The following is a 22,931-nucleotide window of genomic DNA, read 5'->3' as shown; positions in this document are numbered from 1 at the left end:
CTCATTAACACGACAACTTTTGAAACTACCCTTAATATCCAACCATCCGAGTGTGTTGTTCCACGATAATGGGTATCCTCATTGATGGTATTCACAATAGTGGTTTCGAACTACAAAATCCGGATGAACATTTCATCTCATCTCAGGAAGACACACTCTAATATTTGACGTATGATCTAAAATATGTTATTTAAGGTTAAGATAAATTTAAAACAACAAATATTCTCAAGGACCAAAACCATAAAACTCAAAGACGCGCGTCAACCTCACACACTTTCTTTCCACCACCAAACCCCAAATAGCATTATAAAATATTAAAACTATAAAAATATCCACGTCACCATTTCAATATAACCAGATAACACATATCATCCTCTCATCCAAACAATATCATCTCTCTCACTCTCTCTATATCCATATCCAAACACCACCGTACAACCACCACCGTATGGGTGCCAGCTCATCACTCATATTATCACCCGAATCCTCAGACGGGTCAACCCACCCATCAAAGCTGAAACTGGGCGACATCCCAGAATCCTGTATCGCTCTGGTGTTATCGTATTTAGATCCGCCGGAGATTTGTAAACTGGCGAGGCTAAATCGGTCATTTCGAGCGGCTTCATCGGCTGATTTCATATGGGAAGATAAATTGCCGGTTAATTACCGGTGTTTGGTTGATGGGTATTTGATTAATAATAATAATAATAATAATAACAACCGTAGTGGGTGTTGTAGTAAGTTGGGTAAAAGTGAAATTTATTCACGGTTGACCAAGCCGGTTCGATTTGACCATGGAAATAAGGTTTGATTTGATTATGATTGTTGATCTTTGAATTCGTTTTGTTGACTGATAAAAAGTCAAAATTGTAACTATGAATAATAATCTAGAGTCTCCAGAACAGTTGTTAAATTAATAATAGGCTCGGGCTCGGGTTCGGGCTTGATTAGTAAATGAGCTTTTTTTAGGCCCGGGCTCGATTAGTAAATGAGTTTTTTTAGGCTCGGGCTCGATTAGTAAATGAGCTTTTTTTTAGGCTCAAATCTCGATTAATAAATGAGCTTTTTTTAGGCTCGGGCTCAATTAGTAAATGAGCTTTTTTTTAGGATTGGTCCTGGGTCCCTTAAGGATCGGCTCGTTCGAGGTTTATTGATCTGATCTCGAGGTTTTTATTGATTCGATCTTGAGTAGGTCATGAGTGACTCGGCTTTAGTGAAAAAACTTGATTTAGTTGAGCTTAAACAGGTCTGAGCCGGAGCGTCAGATATTGAACTCGAACTTTTTATTTATATAATTTTTTATTATTGCTTATCTTTTTAATAATTATTATTGTTTTCCAAAGTTATGAGAAAAATAGCTAAATAATATTATTATGTCAGACATAAATTTATTATTGAAAAATGTGTAAATAAATATTTTTAAAGAGTTAAATGTTATTTTAGTACATGTGGTTTGATCAACTACGCAATTTTAGTACCTTTTTTGAATTTTTTGCAACTGGCTACTCCATGTTTCTAAAACGTGCCATTTTAGTACTTTTTCGTAACTCCGTTTAATTTGTCTGTTAAGTCAAGGGTAAACCGGTAAATTTGTTATTTTTCTTATTTTTTTTATTTTCTTTTAATCAATTTATCTTTCAATATTATCTTTCTCTCTCTGTACACCCATACACCAACATCACTTGACCACCATGAACACACAAGATCCATCTTCTTTCTCTCCACCCACAAATATAGTCATTGCAAACCACCACCACAATTGTTATTCATGAATCACCTCCATTGAACTACCACCAGTTAACCACCACTGCACCACGCCGCAATTACCACCACCATTTAACCACCACAACCGCCGGCAGGCCCGACACCACCACACCCCTCCCATCTCAAATCCGACATAACGAAACTCGGCCACCACGACATCCCTCCCCTTCTCTTCGTCTTCCCCTATTGCTCCTCTTCATCACGGTAACTCAAATTCACCGAAATTAGGGCTTTATAGTGTTGATGAAGGTGCATATGCTTTCGTTCCAAAGCCATTGATTTGGGTGGAGTTTGAGGTTTTTTAGGGTTCTTGGAGATTTAACTGAATTTTTTTCTCACCGGGTAAGTCAAATTATGATCAGGCTATGTCAGATCTGAGAACAAAAATCGAGCTTAGGATTACGGGTTTCGGTGGATCGACGGCCGGTTCAGGTTATGTCAGATCTGAGAACACAAATCGAGCTTAGGATTACGGGTTTCGGTGGATCGACGGCCGGTTTAGGGATGTGGAGAGGGGGTGGTGGTGACTGGTGATGTTTAGATTTATGGTTTGAAGATACAAAGGGGTTAGGTAATTAAAGAAAAAAGAAAAAAATAAATGAAAAAGAAATTACCAGTTTACCCCTGACTTAACGGTGTAAATAGACGGGGTTACGAAAAAGTACTAAAATGGCCAGTTTTTGAAACATGGAGTAGCCAATTGCAAAAAATTCAAAAAAAAGTACTAAAGTTGCGTAATTGATAAAACCACAGGTACTAAAATGGCACTTAACTCTATTTTTAAATATATAAAAATTATTTAATTAATAGTAAATGAGTTTGAGCTCGAAAAACTCCTCACGAGCTGAGCTCGAGCTTAAGAAATAGAGGTTTAAACGAGCCGTGCTCGAGCTCTGTGTAAGTTAAACAAGCCGGGCTCAAGCTCTATGTAAGTTAAATGAGCCGAGCTCGAGCTTGAAAAACTACTCGAGTCATGAGCCAATCTCGAGCTTTAAAAACAAAGCTTGAAACAAGCCGGGCTCGAGCTTTGTGTAAATTAAATGATCCGAGCCCGCCTACACTCCTATTTGCACCCCTAATCTTGAGGCATTTTATTACAGGAATTTTGGCTGGATAAAAGAACAGGTGGGATGTGTTTGTCAATTTCTTCCATGGCAATGAATATCACCGGAATCGATGACCGGAGATACTGGAATATTATCCGGACCAACGAATCGAGGTAAACTTCTTTTAACAATTGCGCTATTTGGTCACTATGGATCATTATAGGGGTGTGCGTGGTGCGGTTCGATGCGGTTTTTGACTAAAACCGAACCGAAAACCAAACTTTCGGTTTTAAAATTTTTTAAAACCCTTCGGTTTCGGTTTTAGGTTTTTGGGTTTCGGTTCGGTTTTGCTACTCGAGTCAAAACTTTTTGGGTATAAAAAAAAGTTGACCCAAGATATTGAAATTGGGCATGATATTTTTTTTTTCTTTAAACTAATAATTAGTAGAATATTGAATATTTGGACTTCAAATATTAAAGTCTAATGAAAGACATTTAAAATCAAAACTAAAAATACCAGTATTCTTGGTTATTAACCATATGTTAAAACTAAATAAATAGTCATCGATAGATTTTGTTTTAATGGTTACGGTTAAGATATTATGGTTATTTTAATCTTTTTTTGTTATTTTGATGCGGTTCGGTTTTTTCGGTTCTTAACAATATACAAACCGAACCAAAACCAATATTTCGGTTTTTGCTAAAGTTCAAAACCGAACCGCCGGTTTCTAATTCGGTTTGATTTTTTCGGTTAGGTTTGTTTGAGTTGTTCGGTTTCGATTTGGTTTTTTCGGTTTTATGCATATCCCTAGATCATTAGTGTTTTTGACATTTTTAGATGATTAATAATTTCTTAATTTCGACTAGATTTCGTACAATCGCGTACCTTCATCAAATATGGTGGCTTGAGGTGGAAGGAGACGTAGAGTTTCGCTTTCCAGCCGGGACATATTCCTTATTATTCAAGCTTCGGCTCGGGAGGTTCACAAAGACCTCTAACCGTCGGTTGTCTAACCATGTTCATGGGTGGGACATAAAACCGGTCCAGTTCCAGCTCAGCACACCCGAAGGTCAACACGCTGTTTCAAAGTGTTTCTTGGAGAAAAATGGGATATGGGAATATCACCATGTGGGAGATTTCGTGGTTGATGATTCGTCCGTACCGACTAATGTTAAGTACTCTTTGACACAGATCGATTGTACGCACACGAAAGGTGGTCTGAGCGTTGATTCGGTTCTTATATGTCCTAGTAACTTGGTTAAAGATTTTAAAGCTTTGTTATGAGAGGCATAATTTGTGTGATTTTAGATCTTAGTGAAAGCAGTAGTTTGTAGTGTAAGCATTGCCACAATGGTGTTGTTTGATGTAGTAATCGCTGTAAGATACCTGAGTCGAGTTTTGACCAAAAGACGTGTTTTGATGTTGATCAACAAGTTACAATCTTGTCGTTTTGGGTACATGTTTTGTAGATTTGATGTTACTAAAATTGGACTGCGTTCATAAACAGTTGCGGATCATAAACAGAATGCTAACAACCATATAAGCAAGGTTTGATTTGATTATGATTAGTATACTGTTAATTTGTTGATCTTTCAATTTGTTATGTTGACTGATAAAAAGTCAAATTTGTAACTTATGACTTATTTAAGTCAAAAAATCAACCTTCCCCAAAAACCCCTATGAGTATGAATAATCAGGGGTCTCCAGATTATTCATAGTTGTTAAATATATAATGGGCTCAGGCTCAAGTTTGATTAGTAAATGAGTTTTGTTAGGATTGGGCCCGGGCCCGGATTATTCATAGTTGTTAAACATATAATGGGCTCGGGCTCAAGTTCGATTAACAAATGAGTTTTTTAGGATTGGGCCCGAGCCCGTTAAGGATCGGCTCATTCGAGGTTTTTATTGATCCGATCACGGTTAGCTCATGAACGACTCGGCTCTAGTGAAAAAGCTTGATCGAGTCGAGCTTAAATGGGTTTGAGCATAAAAGTGAGCTCGTTTAACAACTGTGTGACATGAACGAACATACGCACGAAAACAACCTAATAATCTAAATGTGTAAACAGGCAAAACCGAAACACAAAACATAATTGAGACATACATAACATCTATTAAAACCAAAGCGTTCGGTGCATACATTACTGCAATTGTTTACTGCGAATAAAAAATCATAGACGAACAACCGACAACGTATGTAAACATAATATATTAATATATCTTAATACTTATTTAACGAAATCGAAAGCTAGATCGTGTAGTAACCGGCACCATCGGCTTCAAGATGTTTTTGACTTGGGTGCTGATGGAAGCAACTGCAAGAAACAAATCAAACATTATTTTACTGTAAGAATGATTTTTGAAGATAAAAAATTAAGACAGTGGTAACCGAATGCACCTGATAACAAGATACGAGTGAGGTGGTGAATCCAAAGGCTCCTGTAACGCGAGGAGTGACCTTTTTGGGTGCCAACTGAAGCAGCCCGACTGCAACGACTACATCCATGGCGGATTTGATCAAAGCCAATGACCTCTCGTTTGATGTTTTAAGTTTAGCACGATATTGTTCATTCTGCAATCGAAAGAATCAAATAACCGAATAAATACTAACATAAACAAATTATAAATGTATATAATGTATATATGTGTATATATGTGTGAACCCTCGGGTGGGCAAAAGTAAAAGTGCACTAATTTTGACGTTATTTTACTAATCTCGTGAAAATAACATTAAAAGTGGCGGAAGGTTAATCAGGCATCATGTGGTGGCGTTGATAGCCGAAAGACAAGGGCACATGCACCAATCAGCCGGTGTCCCTGATGATTGAGTGCTATGTGCCTTATGTCCAAGGCTTGATGCAAAACTACTATCGAGCCGGGGGTCTCACCGGAAGCAGCCTCTCTATCCCTATGGGATAGAGGTAAGACTGTCTACATCTTACCCTCCTCAGACCCTACCATAGCATTGCTATTGGTGGGATATACTGAGTACGATGATGATGATGATGATGATGATAATGATGATAAACAAATTATAAACTTGTTTAAAAAAGGTTGATCATGTGCAGTTGTACACTAACCTTGTATTTATCACTACCCTTGAGCTCCTTATCCAATTTCTTAATTGATTTTGAAAGCCTTCCAAGTTCTCCTATCTGAACAACACAAATTTAATGATCAGCCATGTGTATATGTAGGTGTGTAAACTAGTCGAGCCGAGCCTGAGCTTTAGGCAGAGCTCGGCTCATTTCGAGATCTTTTCTAAAGCTCGTGCTCGGCTTGTGAGATGTATTTTCAAGCTCGGGCCTGGCTTGTATATTACTCCCTCCGTCCCATTAAAAGTGTCCATATTCTCTTTTTTGTTTGCCCCATTACAAATGTCCACTTTTAAAATTTATTAGCCAATTTCCATAATTACCGTTAAACACACACAACTAACATTAACAAACAATATTGATGGACCCACTTTCCAAGGGCATTATTGTCATTTAATAAGAAAAAAAGGTATTCATTCAATACACCTTAAACTTTGTGTTTTTCAAACTAGGACACTTATAATGGGACGTAGGGAGTATTTATTAATTAATATTTATACATTATTAATTATTTTTATATACTTTGAGAAAAACCTTAAACGAGCCTAAGCTCGGTCCAAGCTCGTGTAGTATACCTTAAAGTCTTAAACATGTCACACCTCGGCTATGAAGTGTAAATTAATATATAGAAGTCCAAAAGAGGTAAAACTTAAAAATACACAAGGCTCTTTAAGGCTCGACGAGCCTAAACGAGCTTCCCATACATGGTTCGAGCTCGGGCTCGTTAACCGAACGAACTTTATTTGAGGCTCACGCTCAGATCAAGCTCGAAAAAGCTCAGCTCGAGCTTGAGTAGTTTGCGAGCGGCTCGGCTCATTTGCGCGCCCCTATGTATACATTCAACACCCGAGTCATCAAGTATGTACCTCAACTAAAGTAGTGCATATTGAAGAGCCCATCCAGCAGAAGAGCGACACCCTGCCAATTATTTCTGCACGCTCTTTGTTCTAAAGAAACCAAAATAAAATTAATATTTTATTCGTTCTTAATCGTTTTACATTTTGTAGGCAAATGAATAAAATCTTGACACAAATGATGCACTCATGCACATACCTTGTAGATGCCTGATCTATGAAGCCAAACTATTTGGTCAAGAAACAAGAAAGTCGACAATAATGCATTTTTCGACTGTGACAAAATACCGAGATCAGTAAATTTTGAAATGAAAATATAAAGTTGACGTATTAGTTAACGTTTATTAATTACAAAAAAAATACCTTCCCGAGTAAAACAATTGAAAGGGGAGTTCCTGGAGCAGTTGGGCTGATAAGAGCATGCAAATCATTGACAAACTGCAAATACGATTCGAAACTAAAATCAAATTCATTTCATTATATGCAGAAAATTTGATTATATTTATAAAAACTTTTTACAAAAACAAAAGTGACACCTTGAAAAGACGGAAAACTTTCCTAGCCAAACTTGTTGACTTGTCAACATTTGAAGCGGTGCCTGGCTCGCCATTACTCACGAACTTGGACCCGTATTGTATTGCTCTGCATATCTTGTCCCTGGCTTCGGCTTTGTTCAAATACAGGACAGCTAGAGCCAGTTCGGTTCGGGCAACATCTAGTGTACTCATTTTTTGTATTCTGTATTGTTCCCGTAAATCAAATCATCAATCAAATAAGATAACAAGGCTTTGGTTCACAAATATACTACTTATATATTCAAGTGTAACTATGATAATCCAATAATAATGTAAAAATCAAACACAGGAAGTAACAATATGCACAGTAGGGGTGCAAATGAGCTGAACCGCTCGGGAGGTACTCGAGATTGGATCGATAAAACGCTCAAAATGAGTCGAGCCCGAGCCTTGTATATGAAGATAACAAGCCTGCTGTATTTTTAAGTTTGACCTCTTTTGAACTTCTATGTATTAGTTCCACACTGCACAACCGATCACAAACCGAACTTTGCTTCGTTTAAGGTACTGCACACGAGCTCAAACTGAGTTTGGGCTCGTTTGGGCTCATTTAAGGTTTTCTTTTTCTTTTTTTCAAATATATATACTTAAAATGTATATACACTAATTAGTAAATGACAAATGAGCCAAGCCCGAGCCGAGCTCGAGCTTGAAATCGCGACTCACGAACCACTTCAGCTTTAAACTCTAAAAAAAGACATCGAAACGAGCCGAGCTCGAGCCGAGCTTTGGCTCATTTAAGGCACTAAACACAAGCTCGAACCAAGCTTAGGCTTGTTTAAGGTTTGTTTTTCAAAATATATAAATAATATAAATGTACATAAACTAATTAGTAAATAAAAAATGAGCCGAGCTCGAGCCTAGCATCTGCTTTAAGAAAAACACCAAAACAATCCGGGCCCGAACTTTAAAAAAGGCATTGACACGAGCCGAGCTATGGCACGTCTAAGGTACTGTACACGAGCTCGAATGCATATAAATTAACTAGTAATTGTTTAACGAGTTGAGCCTGAGCCTGAGCCGAGCTTGAGCTTAAAAAAGATGGCTCACCGAGCCTAGCTCAAGCTTTAAGAAAGAGCTCTCGTAAGTTAAACCGAACCGAGCTCAGGCTTGGCTTGCTCACACCCCTAAAATTGCACATGTCACTTGCCAGCTAGGATTTCATCCAAAATCAATACAATTAATCAAAGTCAAAATTGAACAAACTAAAGTCAACACATGATAAACAACTTCTTAATCAACACTCGAACATCACATCAAATCAATAAATGAATTCAAATCGAATAGTATAACACGTATAAACATATTCACTAGTTATACCTAACAGCATAATTACATCAAACTTAACACTAACAAGTAATTACACCATAACAACAACAATAATAATAATTCATAATAGGAACATGAAATTAAAAGTTATAGTATAGGAATTGAATTGAATTGAATTGAATTAAATTAAATTAAATTACTTACTTGTAAGGTTAATGAAGAGCACAGGCTGAAGGTTTATTATTATTATTAATATTATTATGAATCAAAATCAAAATATCATCGCCGTTAAAAAGAGCACACAGTCAGTGTGTGAAAGAGTATTTGTATTGGCGACTGTGCCTAGACGTTTATCCTTGTAACGTTACATCATAAAAGTTACAAAATAATTATAAAAAAAAAGGATTTTTTTCTTTTTGTTATTTATTAATATTATTTTTTTATGTAATAGAAAAAAAAGAGAGAGATGATAAGGTCGTGTTTGGTCCTCCATTTTCTATACAACAAATAAATAGATAAATTTAGCAAATGTGAAAAAAAGTTTTGGTTGGTTGACCGAAGTCGCGAACGGGTTTACATGACATGTCAAACATACCTGACATGGACTCGGTTAATGTTATTTTCACGACACGTAAACTGACCATGTTGGAATCTTACCCGACATAACCGGGTGTACCGGGTCTTGTGGAATGTGGATCTTACCTTTCATATCTGACCCGGACCTGGTTAATGGTATTCTCAGGACCTTGGGACCAACCTTATTGTAATATAGTTGGGTCTTAGCGGTCCGGGTGAACCGGGTTTTACCCGGTTTATGTTCACCCCGAGTTTTCAGATTCGTAACATACTTTCATTATTAAACGCTAATTGGGATTTTCGAAAAGGTTATGCTTTTAATTAACAAAACCGAATCAAATTGGTCTTTTGGTGTGCTGGTAACGTGTCTTCTCTTTATTCTAAAGGTTGAGTGTTTAAATATTACGACATGCGTTTTTTTTTACAACAACCTTTTATTAAAGCGAACCGAACCCTACCTACCGGGCGGATAACAAGGGCCGGAAACAAAGAATATACAAGAAACAAGTTGCATGGCCAAAAATTTGTAACTATTCCACTATAAGTTTAAACTAGTTACCCTATTTTTTAATTCACACGAAACTCAAAATCTTATATTTTGAATCACATTATTTATCTTGACCGGCTTATTTTAAAAAATACCCTCGTTTCGACACTTCCTTAAACAACTTGAAGAAACACTAACCGGACCCCGGGCAGATTACAGATAACCTGGGGGTTAGATAGATGTTTCCCACGAGGGGTTAGACCCGACAAAGATGGTTCTTCTGATAACCTGCAAAACAGACACCGTGAGCTCGTCACTGAGAAGGGGGGGGGGGGGTTCCTCCTTGTGGCCACCCTTCGGCGTGAGAATCAGACTAGATTGCTCTTTAAATATAAATGTATATTAAGAGATTGCTAGAGCAGATATCAGGTATAATATGTAGTATATGATAAGATGAGATGATCATACCATTTGGGGTATTTATAGCCGAAGGTAGGTTTCCAAGGAGGTGTGGCCGGCTGAATAGTATTCCTGTTCTACCAACTGTGGCCTACGCACGTGCCCTGCTGGTAGTTGGTGGGTAGGCAGCGGCTGACAGTGACCAGGCCTGCTGTGTACTATTCCTTTTCCACCAACTGCCGGCTATGCACGTGGTATGACAGGAGTTGGTGAGTAGGCAGCGGCTAATAGTGACATACAGTACAAGAGCATGCTGCTCGCCATACTGTTGTCAATAAGCTGTCGTATCTTTGGTCAGATCTTTTGCCCATACCTCGTCAGGTACAGTACAGAAGATCTTCCCGTATCGTACGGACTGGCTTTTGGGCGGGAGTATTCCCCCTCCCGCCTTTGTGCGGGATTGTTCCCGGCTTTGCTCATTCCTTCAGGTGACAACTGAATGAGAGCTAAGTGCCTTGTGCGTGTAGCCTTGCTGCGCGGGTGGCCTTCCCTGATGGCTTGTATCCGCAGCTGCGGGAACAGGCAGAGTCCTTCACCATTGGGAGGCATTTCCTGCGGGAACAGCTTGCGTACTGCGCGTAAGGACGTCACGTCTCTGAGCATGGTGGGTCCTGCGGATCCAGTTGGTTTCTGCGCAGACGTTTCTCTTCAAGGTGAGTCTTGCGGGTCCAACTGGGCTCTGCTGGGACCTACCTCTTCAAGTCCCCCCAGTCCAATGTTCTTCTCATGAATGTTTAATAAAGTGAGGTGAACTTTTGGACTTAAGCAAAGGGTTTTGAAAAGGGTTTAGTTTTTAAGGTTTTCCATGGGGATTCTTCCCGCGGAAGTCCTTTGTCACTTGCAGAAATTCCCGACTTTCCTGCTTGATCTTTGGGTATGATGCGGGTAGGTCTGTAACCTCCTCGCAAGTCAGGAGCGTTGAGTCCCACTTGTGTGGATTCTCCATGAGGTTTTGGTAGTTTTGAACATAGTGATCAATTATGTTAAAACCACCAATTCCATCCTGGAGCTTTGAACAATGTAGTTCTCGACGTTCCCGCTATGCGGGGATGTTATTTCGATTTCCGCAAGCATTGCCCAGAAGATCCTTCTTGGTTTCAATTCCCTGCGGAGCGCTAGGTATGTGAAGGGTTTTGCCTTAACACTGTACCCGCGCTCGTCTTATGGTTACTTTACTTCCAAGGTATTCATGGCGTCAATTCCCTGCGGGTGCTAGGTATGTGAAGGGTTTTGCCTTAACACTGTACCCGCACCCGTCTTATAGTTACTTGGTTGCCGAGGTATTCTTGGCTTCAATTCCCTGCAGGTGCTAAGTATGTGAAGGGTTTTGCCTTAACACTGTACCCGCACCCGTCTTATGGTTACTTGGTTGCCAAGGTAAGGGGTATTTTCCCGCTTACTTTTGAATCTTTTTGAATTTTTTTGAAATTCGAAGAGTTGGTGAAAGGATAAGAACAGTCCAAACCTCTGAAACGTCGTGCGACGGTTTCTTCTGACTGTGTCAGGACGTGCAGGAAGTTATGGTGACGTGACAGTACATGGTCATTCCAGACGCTTTTTCAGGCGCGTGGACGCGATTTTTCGGGCGCGTGGCCGCGAAATTAATGGTACGCGTCCTTTCAACAGCTGTTGCCAGCTTGCTTTTTGCCACGTGTCATAGTTTCATTGCACCTTCGATTTCTCTCTCTTCCGCATTAAATTCATCGCATTAATTGCGATTAGTATATAAAGGGGGAGAGGGTTCTTTGTAATCCACACTTTCACTTTTCTTTTCATCTTCAAAACTATTTCCGGCGAATACTCACCTTTTCAGGCAAGCATTCTCTTGAAATCGTTTTCTTCTTTCATCTGCAAGATGTCTTCTCGTGATCTCGAATCTACAGCCCAGGAGGCTGGGGTGTTCGCCGATGACAAGAGTACTGCTGGCGAGTGCCAGTGTGCTCTGCCTGTCGATCTGTATCAGTACGTCGTCAGGAAGTTCATGCTCGAGTCTCTCGAGCCTGAGTTTCCTGAACACAATCAGACGGTGTATGATGCCCCCAGAGGCAAGATCGGGGTATATGCTGCATTCTTTGTTTATGGGAATCTTAGGTTCCCATTGACAAAGTTTGTGTACCGTGTCCTGGAAAGGCACGGTGTGCACCTGACCGAGGTGCACCCGATGGCGATCGCGAAGATTCGCCACTTCGAGTGGGTGTGCCGGATTCTGGGCATTGAGCCCTATGTCGACCGCCTGATGACCTTCTACTCTTGGAGGTGCATCCAGGGGTGGTATACGCTGATAACCCGGATTAAGGGTTTGAAGATTTGCGCAACCGAGCGCAGTCTTCGCTCGTGGAAGCGGGAGTTCTTCTACATCTCCGCTCGCGCCATCCCCCTTGCCATGAAATTCAAGAATGGGCAAGCACTTCCCAGCCTTCACGCCTCCAACTACCAGGAGGCGGAATGGTTCTCGAAGATATCCCGAGTCCAATCTCCGGTTTACCGGTTTGCGGAGTCCGGGATGGTGATGCTCGGGATGAGCCGGGTGTGGAAGGATGTAGATGCGCAAAAGATCCCAATCGTCCTTGATTAAGGTTCGAACTCTGTTCTTACGGTATGCTCTGTTTCTTTTTGTTGATTTAGAATCTCTTCTAACTTTTTTCCTGTTTATTTCAGAGGGGAACGACTTGCAGTCGCTCATGTACCCGCGGGAGGCTGACAGTCCCGCTCGGATGGGTACTCGCGCTCTAGACGAGAACGAGTTGCCTATCCTAGAACAAACGGCGGATCGGTTCGTGGAGGTCTACCCGCTAGGCCACGAGATCCTGAGCGCCAGGCGGCCAGGTAAGGCGCTATTCAACCCTCGACCCCTCAATGTTGAAACCTCTGCTGGAATTCCTCTAATCGTATGTTCTGATGAGGAATCCGCAGATGGTCCTCCGTTGGTGCGGAAGAAGAAGGCTGCCGGCGGGAAGGGGAAGGAGAAGGTGGCCTCCACTGCCGATCCGGTGCCTCGGTCTGACTCAGAGGCCGAGAGCGAGGAGGTGGCGGGGAACCCCGGTGGTGATAAGACCACCGCTCCGGAGGCTGCGACTGTCACCTCCGGAGAGCCCCGGATGACGACGGTGAGCGGCGTGAAGAGGCCGGCTCCTTCGGGTTTATCCCCGCCTGTCCGCACTTTTAGGCTCAAGAAAACCCGTAAGTACAAACTTTATTTTTAACTTCATAGCTTTCCATCATTAACACTTATCTTCTTTGTGCAGGCGTGGATGTTGACGCATTCCAGGGTGGAGCGCAGAGGAGTACCCCTCCGCCCATGACGGTAGGCTTGGTCAGCCTACCTGAGGCGACGACCCAGGCGGCAGCGCCTGCGCCTGCTTCCGCTGGTTCAGTTGCTCACTCCGTTGAGCCAACTGTTCCAGCTGTGATGACATCACCGCCGGCTGTCAGTGCCATTTTTACCGCATCTTTCACTGAGCCGGCGGTTACTTTTGCTGCGGATTCCTCAGCGGCGACCGCCGCGGCTGTTACCATGCCTCCTCCGTCATCGGCAACGACGGCCGATCCTTCAGGTATGCATGGGGCTTATCGCCAACCTCTGCCTCCTTCCCATCTACCTGACCTCTTGGATGGATTTCCCTTGGGTTCAGGTGATGGGTTTGGGGGCTATCGGCCTATTGTTGACCCTACAGGTGCGTAGGGTTCTTTTGGCCCTTTTCGTATTTTTATCATCTTTTCCTAACTGCTTTATGTTTTTTGCAGTGTCGGATTCCAATGAAGTGTATGTTCCACGATGGAACATCCGCCGAGGAACAACCCTTCGCACACCTGTGGAGTGCGTGGAGTGGGCTCGTCACGCAGCTCCAGTGGTGCGTTGGGGGAAGCCATGGCTAGCTAACAGGAGGGTAGGCTAACCAATGAGCTTCGGGTTCTCCTGGCCCGGATGCAGCCGCGCGTCGAGCTGCTTTGTCGTGAAAACGACAAGTTAAAAGCAGCTCGCATTCAAGAAGTAGCTCGGGCGCGGGCTGTCCGGGAGGAGAACGTAAAGCTTACCGCAGTGGCTGCGGAAAAGGAGAAGGCCTTCAAGGCCCTCGAGGTTGAAGTTCAGGCCCGACTCGAGGCCCGTTCCAAGGCTGCCCAAGCTGTTAACGAACAGCTTCGGCTGGCTAAGGAAACGGCAATGAACGCAACCGAGAGGGCCACCAAGGCTGAAGCTGTTGCTGAGCCTCTACGCGTGGAGAATGAGGAGCTTAAAGCCAAATTAGAGGCTCTCCAGCAGGCTCATGATGCCTTGGCGATGGAAGACGCCAAAAAGCTCCAAGAGATCTTGGACCAGAGGGGGGTGCTTGACCACACTGAGCGGAAGCTAAAGGGCGTCGAAGAGGCTGCGGCTAAAGAAGTGTTGCTTGCCAACCTTGACAAGAGTGAAGCCGAACGCGCCCGTAACGAAGCTCAAGCTGCCCTCCAGGAGGCTCTGGTTGCCAAGGAATGGCTTCTTCGAGAAGCGTTGTCTCAGGTATGCTTTTCATGTCTTTACGCTTTTCTTTGTAAATAGAAAAGGTTCGGATACTTGTATATATATATTTTTTTTTGTAGGTTGTGCATCGAGTCTTCACGGAGACGTCTTATGACGATGCTATGAGCGCAGCCCTCAACGCTTCTCATGAGGATGGGGAAAAGGCCGGTTTCCTGCTTGGTCTAGGGTTCGTTGAGAAAGGCATCCCGCCTTCCAACTTCCCTTTATTTGATGTAGATACTGAAGCTGTATACGACCAAGCAGTGAATCAGTATGCCGCCTTCCCGCATCCGGTGGTGGAGAAGGTAAACGAAGTTGTTGCTGCTGATGATGGGCTAGCTATCCTTAAAGCTTTCCTTGAACTGCCACGCTCTACTGATGGTGCTGGTCCAAGTGGAAGTGGCCCTGAAGCTTGATCCTGAAGATCCCTTCCCACTGCTAGGATAGATTTAGCTTGTATAGATTTATATTCTTGTAGGCGGGTAGTTACCCGGCCATTCTTGTAATGAATATTATGAAATATAAATCTTTGTGCGGGTAAGACCGCTTCTTTTACTGGATTCCTTGCTTTATAAACGTTATATGACTTGCATACTTTAGTTTAAATTAGCAATTTTCCAAGTGTTTAGAATAAGTTAACCTTTGAACGTGGTAGATAATAGGTTGAAGTTTTGCTTCCTTTCGTGATTGTGCGGGTAGGACCGTCACTTGCACTTAGTAGGATGACTAAACTTTACCTACATCTAACCTGCGTGTAGGTTTTCCTCATCCTTTTTGAAATTTCTAAGTGTTTAGAATAAGTTAACATTTGAACGTGGTAGATAATAGGTTGAAGTTTTGCTTCCTCTTTCGTGATTGTGCTGGTGGGACCGTCACTTGCACGTAGTAGGATGGCTAAACTTTACCTACATCTGACCTGCGTGTAGGTTTTCCTCATCCTTTTTGAAATTTCTAAGTGTTTAGAATAAGTTAACCTTTGAACGTGGTAGATAATAGGTTGAAGTTTTGCTTCCTCTTTCGTGATTGTGCGGGTAGGACCGTCACTTGCACTTAGTAGGATGACTAAACTTTACCTACATCTAACCTGCGTGTAGGTTTTCCTCATCCTTTTTGAAATTTCTAAGTGTTTAGAATAAGTTAACATTTGAACGTGGTAGATAATAGGTTGAAGTTTTGCTTCCTCTTTCGTGATTGTGCTGGTGGGACCGTCACTTGCACGTAGTAGGATGGCTAAACTTTACCTACATCTGACCTGCGTGTAGGTTTTCCTCATCCTTTTTGAAATTTCTAAGTGTTTAGAATAAGTTAACCTTTGAACGTGGTAGATAATAGGTTGAAGTTTTGCTTCCTCTTTCGTGATTGTGCGGGTAGGACCGTCACTTGCACTTAGTAGGATGGCTAAACTTTACCTACATCTAACCTGCGTGTAGGTTTTCCTCATCCTTTTGTTAGAAATTCTCTGTTTTGAATAAGTTAACCGTTCGACGCGCGGTTGTCAATAGGTTCGGTTTCCTCTCATGATTTGTGCGGTTAGGACCGGCACTTTCATTTAGTTGACCAAAGTTTACCTATGACTGACCTGCGTGAAGGTTTGCCGTTTTTTGGGTTTATGCGGGTTTTGCCGCCTTCCCCACGCAACGACTTTCCACGTAATTATGCGGTGAAAACCGGCATATCCGTGTTGAATAAATTAACCGTTCGACGCGCGGTTGTTAATAGGTTAGTGTTCAGTTTCCTCTATCATGATTCATGCGGATAGACCGGCACTTTCATTTAGTGGGATGACTGAACTTTACCCTTCAACTGACCTGCGTGAAGGTTTGCCGTTTTTTGGGTTTATGCGGGTTTTGCCGCCTTCCCCACGCAACGACTTTCACACTTATGTATGCGGTGAAAACCGGCATCAGTGTTGAAAGTTCATAAAAGTATAAATGTGAAATCATCAGCGTCGATGTTCTAAGGAGAATCATTTCCATTAGAAGTGGCTCTGGGCCTTTTCTTTACAAATTTGGAATTGATCTACATGCAAACTGTGTAATTGAGCTCCCTTCCATGTTGTTGGGATGGGAGTGCCATCGAGCCGATATGCACCTGGTTCGGGATCTCGTTGTTTGCGCAGTATGTAGTCTCCAACATTGAAGCTGTAATTTTATTCGTGTTTTCCCCAACTGGGGTTCTACACGCATCAGCCTGCTCAGCGTTCATTGCGCCACGAGGTGCGCGAGCGTCCCATCTCTGACAAATGCTTCGACCATATCCTTTACGTCTGTGCATTCTTCAGTGTTGTGGCCTTTTGTCCTGTGAAAGTCACAGTATTTGCTCCGATCAGCGTTGGGACGATGTCGGATTATTGGAGCCTTTGGCCATGGGAGCTCCTCAGTGGTGAATATCTCGGTGACGCTTTTGGTGAGTGGCGTCCATCTGGAGTTCTGGTTCGACCGTACGTTATCCCTTCCGCCTAACCGATGTTGCAAGCCGGATGAGGTGTCAAAGTTTACCCTTGACTGCCAAATGCCTAGCTTCCGCTTTTTGTTTAATCAGGCGGTAAGGACGTTGTCTTCTCTTGTTTTCTGGGTGTAGAGGTTTGTTCTCTGTGGGAGATCTCTACCCAGTTGCCTCTCAGTTTCCGCGAAGCGTTTAGCTACTGTCATGATGGCATCCCATGTGGATGGCATGCCATCTTTACCCGTTAAGGTGCGGATGAGCTCTGGGTCGTTCGCGCCCTGAATAAAAGCAGCGCGAACAAGATCTTCGCTAATGTTACCCAGACTTAGCTTCTTTGAGTTGAAGCGAGTGATGAAGTCTGGCAAAGATTCATCTTCCTCTCGAATGCATTTGAGGATTGTCCATTGCTCTTCGGTATACTTTCGTTGTTGGCTGAAGTGTTGGCTAAACTTCTGTTGGAAGTCTGCCCAGTCGTAGATGTGGTTGACCGGTAGACGATCGAACCACGCTCTAGCTGGCCCAACAAGCGTCATTTGGAACATGTAACACCACGTACGTTCCGTCCAATTGCTGACGGTTGCCCCCGCTATGAACCTGTTCAAATAATCGTCTGGATCAGATATACCATCATATGTGCCTATGTTGGACATTTGTTTGGCACTTTTTGGGCAATTGCTTCCGCAATGTCCCTTGCAAATTTGGACGTTCCCGCATTTGCAACAGTTGGTCTAAATGTTTTGGAGAAGTCACGTGGGCTTCCACCTGGGTTTTTTGGTTTGAAGGCTTCCCCAAAACGCCTTCTCGGTTGGGAGTCCGTTTCCTTACGCTTCCCTTTTGCCCTATGGCGAGGGCAAAAGCTCGTGTGCACTAACTCAAACGAGCACAAGCTCGTGTGCACTAACTCAAACGAGCTAAGTTAGTCTCGAGTTCGGCTAAGCAGTCTGAAATTAATACATAGAATCCCCAAATGATATAGTAGGCTCGTTAAACGATCTTACAATACAAAACTCAAGCTTAAACTTTATACATCAACAAGATTTTATTTGATGCTCGGGCTCGACTCCTTTCAAGCCGCTCAACTTGTTTTTCACCCCTTTCAAGATTTTATCGATCTCTTATTCGACTCATTTTTAATCACTTTTTCAAATTCGGGATAGGCTTGGCTCGTTTATTATTTACTAATCTACATACACTTTAATTACTTTTATACTATTTTTAGAAAACCCATAATCAAGGCTAAGCTCATCAACCCGAGCTCGCGTCCACTACCTTAAACGAGCAAAAACTTAGCTCGAGATCAACTATGTAGTATGAAGTTAATACATAGAATCCCCAAATAACTTAAATTTAAAAAAAATATAGTAGGCTCTTAATTGTTCTTACAATACAGCACTCGAGCTCAGACTATAACCAAACGAGCTTTCATTTGAGGCTCAGACTGACAGACTCGGCTTCATTTTCACCCCTTTCAAGTTTTTTATCGATCTCCAATTAGACTCGTTTTTAACCCGACACGATTTAAAAAAAAAGTAAAAATTATTTATTTTTTAGAAATTTATGAAAACATCCAAAGTTAATACATTCATACATTTAACAACTTCTGTTTCATACAAGACAATGAAACATTACAATTACAATCTATTTTTTCCCAAACAAACTTTTCAACCTCCCTCTTTCCAACTTCTCTAACAACTTACCCGAACCAGGTATCTCGGACTCCGTGAGCTTCTTGAGATACCCAATCGCCCCGTAGGAAACCATCAGTTTCCTACACTGTTTGCTCGATGACAGCAAACCCAAACACGAAATCGCATATTTCTTACCCGTGTTTTGTGGGCTCGGGTCAAGCAACTGAACCAAGTTCGGGACACTCTTATCGTCCTTTCTAACCACCCGACGGTTATGTTGAACCGTCATTAAACTCGCAACGGCTTGAGCCGCCACCTCACGCACATTATTCGACTGAGCTTCAAGTAATTTAATTAATAGCGGGATACACCCGCTTTCACCCACGAGCTTTTTAACTTCCACCGTGTTGCATATACGACATATCGATGACGTGGCGGCCTTTTGCGCCCCGAGTGATCCAAACTTTAATACATGAACTAATCTCGGGAGTAACCCGAGCGAGACCAATGTTTCAACCGATACCAACCCGACTAAATTACGTAACGCTGCGACCGCAGGCTCTTGCGGTAACGGTCCATCGAGATAATTTAAAAGACTTCAAACCCCGCCTTCGTTAATCACAACCCGTTTAAGTTCGTCATTACTCGACGTCATATTTTGCAAGCATTCGGCCGCGTACTCTTTCGACCCCAATAATATCCCGCTATCGAGTACATTAATCATGACTTTCACAACCCCTTCTTCGGCTAGCGTTTGTCGAAGCTCGGGAATAACCGATAAGTTTTTCAACGTACAAGTGGCGGAAGCTTGAGAAACCGAGTCACCCACCCGACAAATCTCGATTAGCGGCGGCACGCCGCCGTGGCCCGCTATCGACCGCGCGGTTTCTTCTGACATCGATAGTCGTTGGAGCGTAATCGCGGATTTTTCCCGACCGACCGAGCTTCCGGATTCAAGTAACCGAATTAACGGTGGAAGAACGCCTTCGGACACAAGCCAACTTTCGCAGCCACCGGATTCGGCTAAAGAACATATTAACGTTACGGTTTTTTCCGGGATTTTCGGAGAGGTGGCCGTAAACCAACGCCCCGATATTACTCCGTCCGACTATCGACAAAACCGTCTTTTCGTCTTCTTTCATTACATCAACGAGTGTGTCAAGAGCTTTATGTTTACTTTCCAAATACCGATTTGCAGGCGCCCGAATATCACTACCTCGATGACTCGAACCTTCGACATCCGACGACATCGTAACCTCACCGTGAACCCCGGTTTTGATCAACAGCCCGCAATCTCTTAAAACCAAATCTATTTTTCCCGATAACGAATCGAGATCCTTTTGAACATATTTCCGATAACTTTATCGACTCGTTTAACGTTCTACAAATCGCTTCTAACTGCTCGGTGCATAGCGTGTTCTTTGAGAAGCACGGGTGGGTTGAGAGGTCGGATAAGCGAGACGGGATTTGTTCTAATCATTTTCCATCTTCCTGGGAACTCTTTAACCTCTCGGGCCTTTGATAACGCTACTGGAACGAGATCTTTGGCGGATGAAAGCCATTCTTCAGCTGTTTGGAAGTCAGCCATTGACTTTTTTCTAGTTTTGACCAAACTCTTTGACTAACTTGAATTCAGACAAGTCTAATCTGTAAAAGAATTAAACAAAATGATCAAAGAGTGAATGATATATATAATATATATATATATATATAATAACTTGAATTTGACTAATCTGAGATCAAGTATAAAACTTTGAAGTTAAAGAGAGTAAACAAATTGATAAAAATTGAAACTTTAAGACTAAAAAGATGCATGAATCGATTTATAAGGTATTTATAGATCAAAAAACTTCAATCTAGGCGTTTTTTTTCGTTTAAATCTTTAATCTTTAAGGTTAAAGAAACCAACAAAAATATGAAGAAAATGAGACCAAGATCAAGAAAAATAAAGAACCAAAATCAAATTTGATTCTTGAAGCTTTAAGAAGCCATTATCTTCAAGTTAAGTTGAGATTAAAAATTGAAAAATACCTACTTTTTTTATTAAAATAAAATTTTAAGGGTTTTAGACTAAAATGATCAAAGTGAATGATATATTAATATATAATATATCTAAGTATCAAATAACTAGAATTTGACTAATCTGAGATCAAGTTTAAAACTTTGAAGTTAAAGAGAGTAAAGAAATTGATAAAAATTGGAACTTTAAGACTAAAAAGAAGCACGAATCGGTTTATAAGATATTTATAGATCAAAAAAACTCAATATAGGTGTTTTTTTCGTTTAAATCTCGATCTTTAAGGTTAAAAGAAACCAACATAAATATGAAGAAAATGAGACCAAGATCAAGAAAAATAAAGAAATCAAAACCAGAATCAAATTTGATTCTTGAAGCTTTAAGAAGCCATTATCTTCAACTTAAGTTATCTAAAATGAAGTTAAAAATTAAAAAAATACCAACTTTTTTCAATAAAATAAAGAAAAGTTGGCATAACCCAACTTTGATTTATTAAATAAAATAAATAAAGAAAAAGGGACAAGATTTTAAAACATTGAAGAATCTTGCATGATTATATAAGAGAGACAAAGTTATTACAAATGAGATGGAAACCCCACATGTATATAATGCTCCATCAAGTGCTGGTAAAGTAGTAATATGCAGAAAATACATACACATATAATAATATATACACAAAAATATGCATCCATAGTTCTTTTTTTATGTATTTTTAGATAGTTGTAGTGTAAAGATGATGAAAGTGAAAGAAAACCTTTCAATGGCTATGAAATAGCCGCCCATTTAAGGCTATCATCAAGAAAGTTATTACCTTTTAGATTATGAAAATGACATATTCATGAATCATGAATGACAATTTTTTCATTTTGTGAAAAAAAAATTAAAAAAGGGTAAATTCTTTCCAAAAAGTTAATTCAAAAATTATATATGTATTTGTGAAATCTTATAGTACTCGTTTTTTAAACGTGTTAGAGCACTTCGAGCTCAAAATTCGATGATTACGCTATAAATATGTGACGGGAATGCAAAATTCATATAGTTATTTAGATGTTTAGAAGTAAAGAAATTTTAAATCTGAAGCAATAAATTATTTAGAAGTAAAGAAACTATTCAAAAGATTATCCAAAAGTTATATATGCATTAGTGAAATAGTACTCGTTTTTTTCAAATGCGTTAAAAACATTTCGAGCTCAAAATTTGATTATTATATTATAAAATGCGACGGGCTGCAGAAATTCAAATCGTTATATCGGTTTTAAAATCGTAAATCTTCGAAGTAAAATATATAGTTATATCAACTAGATATGTATTTGTGAAATCTTATAGTACTCGTTTTTTCAAACTTGTTAAAACATTTCGAGCCCATAGTTAGATGATTACGCTATAAATATGTGTGACGGGAATGCAAAATATATATAGTTATATCAATTCAAAAATCGTAAATATGCTAGGTAAATTACTTAGAAGTAAAGAAATTTAAGGGAGACTTTACTTTGAAACTATTCAAAAGATTATCAAAAAATTATATATCCATTTGTGAAATAGTACTCGTTTTTTTCGACGTAGTTGCAAATTTTTCAAATAGTTATAACGGTTTTAAAATCGTAAATCTTCGAAGTGAATTATCTAAAAGTGAAGAAATTTAAGTGAGACTTTACTTTGACGTGATGACTTAAAGAAGTCTTCATCTACCTTCACTACAATACAAGTATTTTATAAATTGAAATGTCACCAAACTATCAATGTATTTTTCAAGCAATTAAAAGCTCATTCTTTTATTCCACTTTTTATATATTTTATGGGTCCTAGATTATAATTTCATTAATAACATATATGCCAAGTTAAACTACTAAAGGACCCATAAAATGAAAATTAAGCTTCTTGACAATTAATACAAGAACAATTGCTTACCTGACTGTGACTGGTCTTCTACCACCATTTCAAATGCTCCAAAATTCATTCAAAGCTATTGATTCTGCAATAATAATATCAATGATTAATTAATATTTAACAGGTAACTAAGGTAAACATGAATTAAAAAAATAAAAAATAAAAAAAAATTATTTTGGCAAAAGTAAGAGGTTGTTGTTGAGGATTCTTGAACTAGAAACACTTCAAGCACAAATCTTTAATAAAAAAGATGCTTATTAAACTCATCTTCACTCAAAAATTTGAACTTTATGCTAAAAAACAATACTTTCCCAATAAAGAAAGCAT

At 40.5% G+C, this 22,931-nt stretch overlaps 2 protein-coding genes and 1 pseudogene across 3 annotated transcripts; 1 reads left to right on the top strand and 2 right to left on the bottom strand.

Moving 5' to 3' along the window:
* Positions 1 to 386: 386 nt before the first annotated feature.
* LOC143563606 (F-box protein PP2-A13-like) lies at positions 387 to 4,222 on the top strand. Its single transcript, XM_077051104.1, has 3 exons — positions 387 to 805; positions 2,865 to 2,983; positions 3,678 to 4,222. Exons 1-3 carry the CDS (start codon positions 449 to 451, stop codon positions 4,093 to 4,095), a joined length of 894 nt encoding a protein of 297 aa, XP_076907219.1. The 5' UTR covers positions 387 to 448; the 3' UTR covers positions 4,096 to 4,222.
* Positions 4,223 to 4,888: 666 nt separating this feature from the next.
* On the bottom strand, positions 4,889 to 7,543 carry LOC143563607 (peroxisomal membrane protein 11D-like). Its single transcript, XM_077051105.1, has 7 exons — positions 7,297 to 7,543; positions 7,124 to 7,198; positions 6,960 to 7,034; positions 6,773 to 6,853; positions 5,892 to 5,966; positions 5,210 to 5,383; positions 4,889 to 5,126 (listed from the first exon to the last, which is right to left on the bottom strand). The coding sequence occupies exons 1-7, from the start codon at positions 7,486 to 7,488 to the stop codon at positions 5,091 to 5,093; spliced, it is 708 nt and encodes a 235-aa protein (XP_076907220.1). The 5' UTR covers positions 7,489 to 7,543; the 3' UTR covers positions 4,889 to 5,090.
* Positions 7,544 to 18,586: 11,043 nt separating this feature from the next.
* Positions 18,587 to 22,695, bottom strand: LOC143563599 (uncharacterized; annotated as a pseudogene). The gene is made up of 2 exons (XR_013140696.1): positions 22,626 to 22,695; positions 18,587 to 20,344 (listed from the first exon to the last, which is right to left on the bottom strand). The product of XR_013140696.1 is annotated as an uncharacterized LOC143563599 (transcript).
* Between the last annotated feature and the right edge of the window lie 236 nt (positions 22,696 to 22,931).

This window comes from Bidens hawaiensis, unplaced genomic scaffold (genome assembly GCF_021521415.1).
Source record: "Bidens hawaiensis isolate Kalapana, Puna unplaced genomic scaffold, B.hawaiensis_p1.1 tig00021501_1, whole genome shotgun sequence".
NCBI classification, from domain to species: Eukaryota; Viridiplantae; Streptophyta; class Magnoliopsida; order Asterales; family Asteraceae; genus Bidens; species Bidens hawaiensis.
Note: the sequence above shows the minus strand (reverse complement) of the source record. Positions and strands in the feature narration are given on the sequence as shown.

Excerpts from the sequence above, each read along its gene's own strand:
- LOC143563607 (XM_077051105.1), bottom strand. The coding sequence starts at position 7,488 with ATGAGTACACTAGATGTTGCCCGAACCGAACTGGCTCTAGCTGTCCTG. Across the intron at positions 7,199-7,296 it reads AAGTTTTCCGTCTTTTCAAG|TTTGTCAATGATTTGCATGC; the intron begins GTGTCACTTTTG and ends TCGTATTTGCAG. Across the intron at positions 6,854-6,959 it reads ATAGATCAGGCATCTACAAG|AACAAAGAGCGTGCAGAAAT; the intron begins GTATGTGCATGA and ends TGGTTTCTTTAG.
- LOC143563606 (XM_077051104.1), top strand. The coding sequence starts at position 449 with ATGGGTGCCAGCTCATCACTCATATTATCACCCGAATCCTCAGACGGG. Across the intron at positions 806-2,864 it reads GATTTGACCATGGAAATAAG|GAATTTTGGCTGGATAAAAG; the intron begins GTTTGATTTGAT and ends ATTTTATTACAG. Across the intron at positions 2,984-3,677 it reads ATCCGGACCAACGAATCGAG|ATTTCGTACAATCGCGTACC; the intron begins GTAAACTTCTTT and ends AATTTCGACTAG.